The sequence below is a fragment of the Pseudorasbora parva genome, chromosome 7 (genome assembly GCF_024679245.1).
Source record: "Pseudorasbora parva isolate DD20220531a chromosome 7, ASM2467924v1, whole genome shotgun sequence".
In the NCBI taxonomy this organism is placed as follows: domain Eukaryota; kingdom Metazoa; phylum Chordata; class Actinopteri; order Cypriniformes; family Gobionidae; genus Pseudorasbora; species Pseudorasbora parva.
Window position 1 is genome coordinate 46,749,425 of NC_090178.1, and position 16,648 is coordinate 46,766,072.

Consider the following 16,648-nt stretch of genomic DNA (forward strand, 5'->3'; position numbering starts at 1 on the left):
CACACACACACACACACACACACACACACACACACACACACACACACACACACACACACACACACACACACACACACACACACACACACACACACACACACACACATATATATATTTATAATTTGTGTGTTGATTTTAACTTAATTCTTAATTCTCTAAATGCTTTATTTTATTTTTCCTCCCTTTGCAGAACTTTTAGATTTTCTTTAAAATGTGAAGTGCTTTACAAATAAAATACATAATAATAATAATTATTATTATTATATGAGTTAGTAAATCACAATTATGACAAGTCATCTAAGTTATGAGATACTAAATCAGAATTATGAGATTAAAGTCAACATTTTACGTTAAAAAAGTTACAAGAATCAAAAACTCCACAAAGTAATATTCATCTCATAGTTTAGACGTTTCATAATTTTAAATGTTATCTTATAATAATGACTTAGTATCTCACTATATGACCATGAATCTGGACATTATGTAAATTGCTTTCCTCATAATTTTGACCTTTTACTCATATAATTTTAAGTCAGCATGTCATAATTATATAATTTTCATGTCATAATTTCATAAATTCCTATTTTTTTTATGTCATAATATTAGTATATTAGTATAAGTAACAGCTTGTGCTTCTGTCTTATTGATTTGCGTGTGATTCCTTAAAACCGGGTTTTATAATAAGATCATTCCAAGAGCTTTTTGATGAACACCCTACGCATCACCTAATTATGAATAATTTACTAAGAAATGTCTCCTCATAAGTGAAACAAAGTGAGAGGTATTGTGGAAGTCAGTGACGGCTCCTTGACGCTGGACAGCTTGTCTAATGTAAGAGTCATTTTAAACAGATTTGTCATATGCAATTCTCTTCTTATGGGATACAGCTTTTTAAGGGCTCTTTTAAATTTTCTTCATTATCTAGAACACATTTTATGGAATGACTAATGTGGGTTTGCTTTGACTGCTGTCGGTGTAAATCAGAGTCGGGCGGCTGTATGTTTGATGGTAGAGTGTGAGTTATGCTCAGATGGCTTAGAGGATCCACCATTACTTTGATCTATAAGGTGCACGTTTAGGCATAGATCTGACTGCTATGATGGACTGATCTGGCGCGTCACTGATGGATCGAGCAGAGACGGACGACCGCTAGAGGAGGTGGAGGACAAACACCTGCTGACCCAGATGCTGCCGTTTAACAGGCCACGAGAGCAGCCGAATCTATCACCCGACACCCGTCCGTACGGATGAGCACCAGCAGAACGGTCCCCATCATCATCTTCACACTCTTAACATTTGGCTTGAGCGGTCAGAGGTGAAAAACTCATTCTTTTTGAGTTTGGGGAATTTTTTAAGATTTAATTTACACAATAGTGTTTTGAGTGCTTGAGAAAATAGTCTGCTAATATCACTACTTAAAGGGTTAGTTCACCCAAAAATGAAATTGATGTCATTAACTCCTCACCCTAATGTCGTTCCACACCCGTAAGACCTCCGTTCATCTTCACACACAGTTTAAGATATTTTAGATTTAGTCAGAGAGCGTATCCAAGTATATGCACACTATACTGTCCATGTCCAGAAAGGGAATAAAAACATCATCACAGTAGTCCATATGAGACATCAGTGGGTTAATTAGAGTCTCTTGAAGCATCGGAAATACATTTGGGTCCAAAAATAACAAAAACTACGATTTTATTCAGTATTGTCTTCTCTTCCGTGTTCCTCAAATAAAGATTGAAACGGTTCATGAAACAGTGAATCGGGTCGATAATGTCATGTGATTTCAGCGCTTTGACACACGATCTGTGAAATCACGTGACATTGGCGACACGAATCATCAATCGATTAAATATAAAATATCTTAAACTGTGTGTGAAGATGAACGGCGGTCTTACGGGTGAGGAACGACATTAGGAAGAGTCATTAATGACATCAATTCCATTTTTGGGTGAACTAACCCTTTAAAGGATTAGTTCATTCAAAATGAAAATTTTCTGATATTTTACTCACCCCCAAGAAGAGAAGTTGAGCAATCGTGCTTAAAAAGTATAGTAATTATTATTATTTTATTTTTTTTAATGACCGATGGTTTGTCTAGATCAGACTCTCTTCCTCTGGGATTATGCAGTCTCTGAAGCTCTTCCTCTGGAACTGCATTGATTCGGATCTTCAAATGTTGGTTTGCACTGAAGTCCATTATGTGGAAAAAAATACTGGAATGTTTTCCTCAAAAAAATGTCCACTGAAGAAAGAATGACGAGAAGATCTTGGATGAGATAGGGGTGAGTAAATTATTAAAGGTTAATTTTGAATTGAACTAATCCTTTAAAATCAATGTAAATACCTTTACACTAAATTCTCTTAAAATACACAAATGTATCAGTTTAAAGGTGCACTCACATTTTCTGTTGTTCAGCTAATTTTCACGGGCAAAAAACACACTAAGCTCTAATGCCCAAAATAATCAACTGATTAGAGTAAAGCCAAATGAAACTAAAAAAGTTAGTTCAATCAAATTAACTTTGACTTTTTTGAACTTTCTTCTTCTTTTTGAAAAACAAATCTCTTTTTAGTTTGGAGAATTATTAATTACTTCAAATTGTGTAATATTTAGTTACACTATAGTGCTATGAGAGAAAACAGTTTGCTAATATCCTGACTGAAAATTGAAATAGATAAGAGATGTGTAAATTTATGCGCTCACATTTTATGTTTTCTTTTTTTGTTGAGTTTCTCCAACTTATTTGGGTTTACAGTCTATCTATCTATCTATCTATCTATCTATCTATCTATCTATCTATCTATCTATCTATCTATCTATCTATCTATCTATCTATCTATCTATCTATCTATCTATCTATCTATCTATCTATCTATCTATCTATCTATCTATCTATCTATCTATCTATCTATCTATCTATCTATCTATCTATCTATCTATCTATCATTTAAACTCATCTATCTATCTATCTATCTATCTATCTATCTATCTATCTATCTATCTATCTATCTATCTATCTATCTATCTATCTATCTATCTATCTATCTATCTATCTATCTATCATTTAAACTCATCTATCTATCTATCTATCTATCTATCTATCTATCTATCTATCTATCTATCTATCTATCTATCTATCTATCTATCTATCTATCTATCTATCTATCTATCTATCTATCTATCTATCTATCTATCTATCTATCTATCTATCTATCTATCTATCTATCTATCTATGAAAATTATTGACTTATGGCTCCAAGTTGATAATATATTAGTATGGCATTATATCTTTGGATGCTTTTTATCTAAATACTTCTTGCATTAGTTGCTTAAATTCTGGTAAAAATTCTGAGAAAATCCATAAAAATTATGATTTTGAATATCACTGAAAGCCAAAAAGATTATTAATTCTTTCCATGTCAGCGTTTACTAAAAAAAGTTGCCAGTCAGCGCCAGCATTCATCATCATATTCACAAAACGCTCATGGTCTTCAGAATACTTTATCGAATGAATATGTACAAGAACAGAGCCTCTGGTTGTGATCCTCTAAAACACTTGAATGGGGGAAAGTTTAATAAATAAAAAAAACTAAACAAATATAAACATAATATACATAAAATCGAACAAAAAGCTGAGAAAATTGATTGTTTTGTCAAAGATTTTGTCCGGAACTCCGGATCGAATTCAAAACGATGATCAAAAACAAACGTCAATGGTGGGGAAACGTTGTGTCATAAATAACAGTGAATCTCACGCCGCTGATTTAGAAATGCTTATTCGACTGATTTTAAAAAACAGAACTGGCTCCAAAAGACCATTAGCACTTTGCAATCACATACTGTCAATTTCTCCAATGAAAGTGGAGTTATTCCCATCTTCAGCTGAAAGATGGGACGAGTCTCCATCACTGAACAGATGCAAAAACCATTGAAAGAATCATTGTGTGTGTGTATATCTAAACATCACATCTAAAATCTCTGAAGAGTGACGGAGAGAGAGCTCTCAGACCCGAGCATCAGAGAAGGTCTGGATTTAAAATCAACATACGTTTGACACGGAAATGACTCCCACTGCCGGATCCCAGCTGCACATCTGAAATCAGCCGGATTAGGAGCAAAGAGGGAATTCCTCAGAGCTATTTCAACTATCTGACCACATGGAAGCTGTTATAATGGAATCGCAGATATCATGGAAAGATGGCTTCCACAGAGAATCTGAAGAGATGTGGAGAAGAGGACACCCCGTGCTAACCTCGGACGCAGATAAACACTACAAAGCAGAGCCTAGAACATTTCTGTCATGATTCAGTCTTTATGTAGCTTGAATGCATGTTTTTTTTTAATGGATCTTCAGCAGAATGTCCAAGCTGCTCTTTTCCAAACAACGACAATGGAAATGCACTGTAAAAACGCACTCTTTCTATCATAAGTGATCAGCAAACATTGAGGTTGTCCTGCAGAATTTTACAAAATCGGTCACGTGTCGTTTTTTCTGTCTTTGAGTGGCTCTCCTCGGGGCGAAGTCATCGTTGTCCGGGCTGTAGGACACAAAGGAGGAGGGCAACCTTTGTTCCAAAATCGGTGCTGCTTTTAAATTCACAGCCGTCTCTAAATACCATCAAATTCACCATGCAGTGATTTTTAATTGCATATATGTATATCCGTATATATTAGCGTATTTATTTCTTCTTATATATGATTGCACTTGTGCACATTGTGCTATTTGTATATTGTATGATTTTATTTATGCTTATTAATTGTGTGTTACTCTACGAGGACTTCTTGGGGACAAATAAAGTTGTTGAATTGAATTGAATTGAAAGTAACCCATTAATCTTCTGCAGCTCTCACATTTCATCCACACTGGAGTTCAACACTTTCATCAAATGTGCCAGGATCACACAACAACCATGATATCGTTGGCATAATCCAGACCAAAATCTGTACATAAAGCTTTGGCTTCAAATATGGTCATATGTACGACTTTAAAGGGAACCTATTATACACAGTTCACTTTTATAAGGTGTTCAAACATAAATGTGTGTTGGCAGTGTGTGTACACAACCACCATACAACGGAGAAAATCAACTCACTCCTCTTTTTTAATCCCAATAAATCATAAGCAGTGTCAAAGAAACAGCATTTGCAGTGACGTCACATTTCACAGGCCCCACCCATGACTGCTGACAGACTCCGCCCTCTTCGTATAGCTCCGCCCCTCAGAGAGCCATACACAGTCCAATTTGTGAACTGATTCACTAAAAAGAACCAGTTCAAATGAACGATTCATTTGCAAACCGGTCATCACTAACGTTCACACATGACAAATCAAACATTATCCTTACAACGCGAATGTACTGAATGAATGCTGCGTGAGATCGCGCGCACACAATCTCTGTGCATCAACAGATTCTCACGCGATTACTGTATACGACAGAGCTCGTGTTTTAAAGCAAAGCAAACACTGGATTGAACAAATCACTAAAACGCGCTGTGAGTCTCTATTCTCTCTGGTGTATGAGCCCAGCCTTACATTAGCACTGTTTGGATGAATTAGATTAGTGGATCACCGAACACTTTCCCAGAGTTTAACGCTTAAACTCACAAACAGAGAATCAGGATAAATAGTTAGAATGGAAATGTCCTCCCAACAGGGTTACAGGTGCAGATGCTCAGTGTGATTGATAAACTCCCGACTTCTATGATGCAAATTACTTTTATGTTGCAGCTCCACGTACTTCTGTAATTGATTTGCGTTAATTCGCCTTATTCACCTGGCGGCCATTTTGAAAACTACGCCGTTGAGGGATGCACAAACCCGGAAGTTGGACTCCGATACAGTACTAATCAGTAGCAGCATTCTGTGTCACTCACTTTCTGCCTGCTGTGTGTAACAAAATCACACAAAATGCCTCACTGATTATATGTTTATGTATATGTTTTTTTTTTATTAATGTTGTTTAATTTTGCTCCTAATGTAATGTCTAATGTTCTGCCCTTTTCTGGTATGTTTTTCCATACTTACAATACACAAGCAGGCCATTTGTATTCCTCCATACCAATAAATGTGCATAGTAACCATTTACAAACCTAGACCAGTGTGCCTATCAATGTTTTTGAATGACTTATTTCTTTCTGATGTTCTGACCAGTTGTCAAGTTATGAAAGACATTATCCATGTGTCATAAAATTGTACTTTATTCTTTAGATTAATGGACATTTTATTTTACATATATGAAGATCCAGTAGCTTATACATACACATATCTCCCACATGTAAATTAACTGTATCAACTATAATACTGATCTGCCCACGTTGACACTATATGATAGATTAAAATAAGCTGATAACATCACCGTTTTCTCCAGAATGACTGCAGCCGAATCAAATCTTGTTGCAATATTGTCCTGTTTACACCGTGAAGCTGCTTTGGAACAGTCGGTATTGTAAAAGTGCTAAATAAAGCTGACTTGACATGTCCCAGTCTTGCTAGTGCTCGAGTCTTTCGAACTTCGTCTGCAGTAAAATGCAGAAATTACGACCAGGATCCCTTCTGATATTTTTTTAATCCACTCTCCATGTAATCCCTTATCCTCCGGAAAACGGTGAAAGGTTTGTCCTCTGTAGGATTTTATCCTGAGTGACGAAGTGAGTGACACAGAATGCTGCTATTGATTAGTACTGTATCGGAGTCCAGCTTCCGGGTTTGTGTACCCCACAACGGCGTTAGAGTTTTCAAAATGGCCGCCAGGTGAATAAGGCGAATTGCCTTAAATTATTTTAAGGTGTTAACGACTTTTAAATAATCTCATGCGTTAATAATCTCATGCGTCGACAGCCCTTATATATATATATATATATATATATATAAGATAATGTATATATAATTCTAATAATATATATAACTCTGTGGCAGAAACAAACTTTCATAGATCATTTTTATAATATTGAAGTGTTTTACAAAACTTGCTGCACAGACACCGCCACAATGAGCATCTCGTCCATTGTGAATCTCCGCCCAAACCAAATCTAATGTGAACTTTTTACGAAAATGTAACTCTACTTGCGTAAGAAAGTGTCTCCGCAAGCTGAACTCCATCAGGAAAATTCTTCATTTGAATCACATTATGTGATTATCTCAGACATGACTTCAAACACAACCTCCCGTAACTGATGTGCAGTTGCATACGATTAGGCTGTTTCTATTCGACTGATATAGCAATGTGTAAGCCATGTTTAAGAAGCATGAAATGAAGACAAGCTGCACTGTTCTGCGCCTCACCTGCGCTACATACGACAGGTCAGAGATGAGGGAGAAGCTGTCCACCTCCCCGCGGCCGATGTACGTCTGGAGGAGGATGTTTATCTTGCCGTAGCCGTTCTCCACGCCTCCGGCCGCCGGCAGCTCGCAGAAATTACACAGCATCTGCTCCAGTTCCTCCATCTCCTCGTCCCGAACCTGTGTCACACACAACCCGACAACACACCTCACTATAATACACACTTTTCACATTTACAGGTTTCTCAAAACGGAAGTCGTCCTAGTTGGGTTAACTTTTATTGCGGTGAATGAGAGAATACGTAAAATATATTTTTTGTGTCCTCTTTTTCTCAAAAATAGCACAAGAAAAACACATCAACAGTGATTTCACAAGTTTCAAAATGAGGGGAAAAAGAGAGTGAGATTGATAACGGCAGTGAAAAGAGAGAAAGATGTTATTTTTACCATCACTCCATAGACGCTGTATTAGAAACTCCCTCGCAGCAGCCGTAAGTTGTTTATTAAAAAAATGATGCAAAAGTAGTATCATACAAACTATTAGTGTTATAAATGTAAAAAAAAAATGAAAATACAAAAAACATTGCAGGATTTATATTGATGACCGTTAAAACGCGTCCTTACAGTCTGTGAAAAAGGTCCATACACACTTCGTTCACCTTCGTTTGATGACCTCTCACCTTGATCTGCTCAAACTCTTCAGCTTTTGAGACGATGCTCAGAATATCTGCTTCAGTCTTCTGCGCGTTGAAAAGCTCATTGAACGTCTGTGGAATGTAAAGAAAGACTATCAAGAATAGCCAAATATGCATTTAATATACATTCAGCTGAATGTTCAGCACCATTACTCCAGTCTTCAGTGTCACATGACCCATCAGAAATCTCTCTAATATGATGATTTGGTGATCAAGGTAATTTTCAATGTTGAAAAATTTGTTTCATATTTTTGTGGATGCAGTTTTTTCAGGATTAGCTTAGTTTAGTAAGTAAGTAGGCTAGCTTTATTTCTATAGCACTTTTCACAGACAAAAGGTCACAAAGTGCTTTACAAAATTAAAATATACACATAAAAGATATACACATACACATAACAAGTGTACAATACATCACAAAAGTCGAGACGAGGGGAAATAAAAGCGTGAATAAGCATCTACATCTCTTTTTTCGAAACCACAGAGCTAATCTTAGCAATGTTCCTGAGATGGAAAAAACAGGAACGAAACACAGATTTAACATGACTGCTCAAACACATAGATTTATCCAAAATGACACCCAAATTTCGCACAACATTACAGTCCAAGGATGATATAGCCCCAATTGCCTGCCTAATACTAGGAATAATGTTGTCTGGTGCAAAAATCAGCACCTCAGGTTTGTCTGGTTTAGTTTAGTTTATTAGTTTATTATAATGTGGACAGTCCCTTTTGTATAAAAAGAGCAGCTTTCACCTCTACGGCTAATTTCCAGCTGTAGTCCCCGGCCAGTTGTTAATAGGCATACATCAGGTAAAATAAATAAATTAAACGTGCAGTATGCAACTTTTGGCCACTAGGGGTCACTCATTCAAAATAATAACAACAGACGTACTTTGATGACGTCGGGAAAGTGCGTGTGCTCATGGGAGTTGTTGTCATTATTGCCACTGTCAACCAGCGAATCTGGCATCTCCAGCAGAAAACATGTTCACTGACAAGGTAATTGTTATATTACATCTCTATTATTGTTAAGTTTAGTTACGGCTTTTCACGTTATGTAATGCCAATCTAATGAAATAGCAGCGAGCTACCGTTACTTAACAAACTTATCAGTAACGTTAGCTAATGTGTGAGTCAGAATGTTGTGCGGGCGGTCGCTATGTCAACACACCTATAAGTTGGTAGGCTATGTTGACATATTAACCGTGCATCATAATTTGAGTTACTCAAATTATAGATATGTTGACATGGCATCCGCGATTGTCGAACATTCTGTATATCAACTGTTCAATAAGGAAATACATTTCAATTTAGTTTATCATTACCAACATAAAACAGTAAATGAGAGAACCAGCACCAGCAATACGTTGTTCATTGGAACACGCGCTGTGTCGCTCCCCACGTTCATCAATCATTCTAATAAACATTTATTTTGGAACTCGGAGATATATGAATAAGTAGATCATTATTAAATCAATATTATATGTAGCTAGTATTAACATATGATAAAAGTGACGGTCACCTTATATTAATTGACCAAGATAGTGGCATATTACCTTATGAAGCTAACGTTACCTTCTCCAGCTACATATAAAACCAATAATAGCTAGTCCATCTGCGTTTTACACATGACATCATCGTGTCACAAAATATACGGATAGAAATATACTTTTGAATCAGTTTTAAAAAGTCTCAGTTTCAGTCTCCAAAAACACAGAATCCGCCTGTTTGAAAAGCCGATGCAATACAAAATGTAACGTTATAGGCTACGTATTCAGCTAAACGCGTCTCAATGTGGTCAAGATCGCTATGCAATATGCAAACATACAGCATGTTATGATTATATGATTATTATGTTAGCTGAATGGTTACTTAAATTACCTGTTTATTAAAACGAAAGCGAGATCAGCATATCTCTCTGCAGTCCGAGCTTGTCACGAAGATTTCGCCATCTTTCAAAGGCTTCTCCAAGGTTTACACGTCTCTTGCTTCTTCTACTGTCCCAAAATCTTCTCGGGTCATTTTTTTTCACTCGTACGTTTGCGCTTTGTTGAGCTGGCAAAGAGTAGTCATGATCCATTATCATACAGACTTTTTTATACGGGTGTTCCCCTTATACTGTCAGTGATCCTCTTTGAGTTTGGCGGTTCCGCCGAGTTCCGCAGGAAGCAAGACGCAAACGTGGATATGACGTGAAAGACTGGCGACATAACGGAAATAAAGACACGGTCCGTGTCTTCGAATTAAAATATTAATTTCTCTGGATTTAGAAGTTAATTGGAACTGTCGGGATAATGTAAACACACAACTTTAAAAAATATATAACATAGATATAGTGATCTTTTATATTTTTAATGCTGAAACATTACATATTGTGCCTTTAAATTAAATTTCGGATTGATTTTAAAGTTTTACTTTTGACCTACAAAGCATTAAATAATTTGGCACCACACTATTTGACACCATACACCCCTGTATTTTTTTATTTCTGTACTTCTTATTATATAAGAATATATACTTCTTATATAGTTTATACTATACTTCTTATTATATATATATATATATATATATATATATATATATATATATATATATATATATATATATATAGTTATATTTTGTTGTGGTTTTGTGTTCTTATGTACAGCGCTTTGAGAAGCTGCTTTTAAAGGCGCTATATAAAATAAAGTTATTATTATATTATTATTATATTGCCATTATATTTACAACAGGGCTAAACTTTTTCTTTGATGAATAGACGTTTCTAAAGTATAGTATTTATTAGAAATAGAATGTTTTGTAACATTATAAATGAATGTCACTTCATCAATTTAATGCGACGTTGCTTACACTGCATCGTAGATAAATATACAACTGTGGACGTTAGCAATATGTTTCTAAAATGCTTTAGTCAGACTGAAAATGCGCCTGATTTGCAAAGTTAACTGTTTTCTTTGAGAATGAAACACTGCCACGGGACTCTCTACAGATTCTCACACATCTCACCTCAATGGTGTTGTACTTTATGTAGAAGTGACTGGCTGTCCTGCCAAGGTCTGTGGACGCAAAATAACCAGTCCTCTCGTCAAAACGGATCATCCGTGCCTTATCCAGCTTCCTGCCGGACTCCACCACCAACTCCTTCCTGTAGAGCTCCAACTGCGGGTCCATCTGAATAACAGCACAACACTGTTTAACTATAATCAAAAGACTTCACAATTAAACTAAAACGGGAGAGGAATTTACACCGAAAATATGACATTTCACTATTCCCAACAGATGAGCACCTGATAGGCCTTGTGGTTGATTCCGTAAACCAGAGGATTGGCTCTCATTCGCACGTACAGATACGTGTAACTCATCCACCGGACGGCTTCATCAATATTAGTGACCGTCCCCAGAGCGATCTGCACAAAACAACCAAAGCAGCAAGCGTCATATCTCAAGCACTTTAAATACTAATGTTTTCCAGGATGGTTTGTGTTTAATATTACCACTATGTGAATTTGACAAGATTTTGATCTTGGACATGATATGATAATTGATATGCCATGCACAAACACAGCAGTACATGCTGAAATGATTTGAATCCAGCATTCAGACTGATGTCTGATGTCACTGCGCCATCTGTTGGATGAACTGAGCATGAGTTTCTATGGGAATGCACTGGCAGCTGCTGCCATCATGTGGCGGAGTCAGGAACAGCCCTATCCATCTGTTATATTAACATCTCGAGTTCATTACGCTCATTCATTCTTTTCCAAGCTTAATGAAAAATACATTTAAAACATTACAAACAAACAAAACTAAAGTGAAACTCCCATTTCAGTACAAACTAAAATTAGAAGCAAAAAATGAGTTTTTGTGTGTGTGTGTGTGTGTGTGTGTGTGTGTGTGTGTGTGTGTGTGTGTGTGTGTGTGGTTGTACTATATGTAAGAGATGATTTATAAATCCTTACATTAAATATTAATATTTTGAAAAAACATTTTTTGAAGCTTATATTTTATTATATATCATATTTTCAGTTTTATTTTAATTTAAGTTCACTTATTTAGTAATTGTATTGTGCTTATATCATTATATATTGAAGGGGGGAGTGGTCCGACACCCTTGCCTCTTCATCAAATGCATCTTATCCGTTTGAATGATTTTTAATAACCTCATGAATTAAATAATCAGTTATTATCATTTCAAAATGAATAATTATTGACAATCAATTTTATGTGATCATTAATACATTTAACTATTATTTAATATGATTTTGACTCTATGTCTGCTGTATAGTGTGTAATTTGCTTTCCAGAGACGGTCTGACAAAGACAGTCTGACTGAGATTAGTCATACTTTTCTTTCTGGAGATTCGTTTGTCATGTGGTGTTGATATCTTGTCCTGTTGATAAGCTCACAGGACGCACTAACCTTGGAGGAGAGATGTGCCCTAAGTCTTGTGTGTGTGTGTGTGTGTTACATGTTCTGTGCAGGTCTTCCGACTGGATTGGACCGCTTTTCTCACACCCTAGACCTCTTGGCGTCTTTCTAGGACTCCCCTGAAGTCAACACTACCCCAATCTTGGGATTGCATGATGTATACATCCTGATTAACAACAACAACAACATCATCTATCTATTCTCGCGTGACACATTGTTTAGACTTTATGCCGATCAGTAATATTCCACTTGTCCATAATGCTGTACATCATGCCCTTGAAATTGGTATAACTGTTGTGGTAATTTTTTGTAAGGTAGAGTAGAGTCTGGCCTGACACCGCCCTGAGAGACTCTGAAGCTGACTCTACCGATGAAACTGCAAACTATTCTTCAGTAAAAGTCTCTCAGATGATTGAACATCCTGACTCCTGGTCTTCATTTCGCATATCGGGTCTACGGGTCAAAACTGTCAACCCCTAACAATATATGCATTAGAAATGACATACATACATACATATATATATACACACACACACTATATAACTTTTTATATATATATATATAGTACCGAAACGATGGAAACATTACTATTTTTAATGTTTTTGAAAGAAGTCTCTTATGTTCAAGTCTGCATTAATTTGATAAAAAGAAAAGAAAAGTCTGAAAAAAAACAACAACACAATAATATTGTGAAAAAATATTTTCCATTTGAATATTCTTTAAAAAAATAAATAAAAATTCTGTGATGCTAAGCTGAACTTGTTAAATTGTAATGGCTCCTTTCAGATTTCTTATCATTGATATTCTTAGTCAACGGTTTTGGCAAACGTATATAGAAAGTGTAACGTGATTAATGTGCGATGCGATAATTGATTGTAAAATGTAGATGGAAAGTGAAGAGTACTGAACTATAAAGGCACATTAAATTGGACGCAGGCGATTGAGAAGGCAGCGGTGGCCATGTCTCACACACCTCGGCGTTGAGGTTGTCTGCGAGGCTCTGCAGGAACTGGCTCTCGATGGGGTTCTGCTGGGTCAGAAGCGTCAGGTAATGACTCAGCTTCTCATGGGTCGTGATGATGGTTCCCTCGCCGTACTTGTCGAACTGTGGCCGTCCCGCCCGACCGAAGATCTGCATCACGTCCAGGATGCCCAGATCCACCAGCGCACCACGCTTGGCATCGTAGATATTAGTGCCCTGATCTCAGAGACAGCAGCCATTCAAAGCCCATTCTGAAGATCACAATTACGCTTAAAGTGCCCCTACTATGCTATTTTAAAGGCTCCTAATGTTGATTTGGAGTCTCCTACAACAGGTTTACGAGCATCAAAGGTCAAAAACACTTTCACTCTCTCACAAAAAGAAAAAGAAAAAAATATCTCGTGTCATTTTACTTATATAGCAAATGCATCTTGATTTAAGATTTTTTTAGATATTTACACTAAACAAAACACAATGACTAAGTAAGAAGAGCATTTTTCCAGTGTAGGGGCACTTTAATAATGCAGCGTTTGATGCACACAAGCGATGTGTCCTGACCTTGATGATGACGGCGTGGGCGGGTAAGTTAACACCCCAGGCCAGCGTGGCGGTGCACACCAGAACCTTTACGTATCCTCTGGAGAACATGTTCTCCATCAGGTTTCGGTCCTGCCGTAACATCCCGGCGTGATGGATCCCGAAGCCGTCAGGAAACATCTCCCTCATCTGCTTGTTTCTGGAGCGCAGCACCTGTGACACACACATGACCGCACATCAGGAAACACACACACTGGGCTGGAGTCGGTTACAATGGGGCTAAAGGCGCAACGGGGCAAACCGTGCATTTGATTGGGTTACATTTTTTTTCAAAGCTCCACTTTAGAAAATCCACTAACTATAGACTGTGTCTGACCCGAAGTTAACTTCCGGTCTGGCTAGTGGATAGTACAGCGCACTACTTAGTAGAAACACATTTTTGACGTACTATATAAATATTAAAAATCAGAGAGAAATAGTGAGACTCACCAAAAAGCCTTGAATGCTTCATAAATATCCAATCTGACTGCATTATCTGTTATTGACGTTTCCCGGACGTTACGTTTGGGCCACAAAAGCGCGCATGTACAGTAACATTTGTTTATGTTGTTGCAGTTGAAACCGTCTGCAAGTAACTGCAACTACATGTCAGCTTATCCTCATTAAAGTATTAGTAGTCTGTTAGGTTAGGGATCTGGGTTAGTATAGTAAGTTGACACAAAGTTACTTATAGTCAGTACAATGTATGTTGGGGAGCATCAAAAAGCTACTTGTAGTTAGAGGACTGTCTAAAGTAGAGCATCAAATTAAAGTGCGTTACCTTTTATTGTATTCTCTAAACCACTAGACAGCGCAGAAACTGAACACTGCACTTTCCTAAACGTCATTATGCACATGGAAATATGGCTGATTCTGCACTAATTTGATATATTTAATGTTTTACAATTATTTATATATAGGAACACCGGTTAAAATTTCTTATTAATGCAACTATCTAATCAAACGATCACATTGCAGTTGCTTCAATGCATTGGTCCTGGTCAGAATGGGAAAGAAAGGTGATAAGCAATTTTGAGCGTGGCATGGTTGTTGGTGCCAGACGGGCCGGTCTGACTATTTCACAATCTGCTGGGTTGCTGGGATTTTCATCCACAACCATTTCTAGGGTTTACAAAGAATGGTGTGAAAAGGGAAAAACATCCAGTATGCAGCAGTCCTGTGGGCGAAAATGCCTTGTTGATGTGAGAGGTCAGAGGAGAATGGGCCGACTGATTCAAGCTGATAGAAGAGCAACTTTGACTGAAATAACCACTCGTTACAACCGAGGTATGCAGCAAAGCATTTGTGAAGCCACAACACACACAACCTTGAGACGGATGGGCTACAACAGCAGAAGACCCCACCGGGTACCACTCATCTCCACTACAAATAGGAAAAAGAGGCTACAATTTGCAGAATTGAAAAAACAGTTGAAGACTGGAAAAGTGTTGCCTGGTCTGATGAGTCTGGATTTCTGATGAGACATTCAGATGGTAGAGTCAGAATTTGGCGTAAGCAGAATGAGAACATGGATCCATCATGCCTTGTTACCACTGTGCAGGCTGGTGGTGGTGGTGTAATGGTGTGGGGATGTTTTCTTGGCACACTTTAGGCACCTTAGTGACAATTGGGCATTGTTTAAATGCCACAGCCTACCTGAGCATTGTTTCTGACCATGTCCATCCCTTTATGACCACCATGTCCCCATCCTCTGATGGCTACTTCCAGCAGGATAATGCACCATGTCACAAAGCTTGAATCATTTCAAACTGGTTTCTTGAACATGACAATGAGTTAACTGTACTAAAATGGCCGCCACAGTCACCAGATCTCAACCCAATAGAGCATCTTTGGGATGTGGTGGAACGGGAGCTTCGTGCCCTGGATGTGCATCCCACAAATCTCCATCAACTGCAAGATGCTATGCTATCAATATGGGCCAACATTTCTAAAAAATGTTTTCAGCACCTTGTTAAAGCTTAATGTAGAATTAAGGCAGTTCTGAAGGCGAAAGGGGGTCAAACACAGTATTAGTATGGTGTTCCTAAATTCAAAAGTTTGAGGCTGGTGAGATTTCATTTTTATGTTAAATCTAATTACCACTACTCTTTTCACATACTGTTTTGCCTACTAGTAGGAAAGTATGTGATTACAGATGCAGCCATAGGCTCAATCACAGCATAAGTGTAGGCGGGACTTCCTGTTTTCTCAATAGGAGAAATCCCATTTGGTGCAGAAATGAGAAATGACTTTTAAACTAATACTCCTGCGTGAAATGTGAATGTGAATCCCTGCAGCCGTGCCGTCAGAGGAGTGTGATTGAGATGTGTGTTGTGTTGACTGCCGATGAGGGTCGTGACCTGCGCTGGCAGTAACGTCCTCACCATCAGACGCTTTGATCTCACCCTGCCTGAGTCTAAATGGAGGTCAACAGCAACAAGGCCCCAGTGCTGCCGAGAACAGCCCATTACAGACACGTCTGTCCTTCTACAACCCTCACAGAATACCAACTATACCGAAATCTGTCTTACCACAGTCCAGCCTCTCCTCAATACAAACACAGAGCTGGAACCATGCTACAGTGATGGTGTAAGATGATTGATTTCCAAATTCATTTAACACAGCATTTCCACAGTACTCTAAAGATTATCATGGTGCTACCATAGTACCACATCTAAAAACC

The 16,648-nt window shown here is 37.6% G+C and overlaps 1 protein-coding gene across 1 annotated transcript in view; it reads right to left on the reverse strand.

The window, feature by feature from the left end:
* Positions 1-16,648, reverse strand: part of ascc3 (activating signal cointegrator 1 complex subunit 3) — a 327,642-nt gene that overhangs the window by 116,847 nt on the left and 194,147 nt on the right. Inside the window, exons 15-20 of the mRNA XM_067449368.1 lie at positions 13,948-14,139; positions 13,381-13,605; positions 11,266-11,385; positions 10,985-11,149; positions 7,964-8,050; positions 7,287-7,463 (exon numbers count right to left, since the gene is read on the reverse strand). Coding sequence (XP_067305469.1) covers positions 7,287-7,463; positions 7,964-8,050; positions 10,985-11,149; positions 11,266-11,385; positions 13,381-13,605; positions 13,948-14,139 — 966 coding nt within the window. The remainder of the gene's footprint in view (positions 1-7,286; positions 7,464-7,963; positions 8,051-10,984; positions 11,150-11,265; positions 11,386-13,380; positions 13,606-13,947; positions 14,140-16,648) is intronic.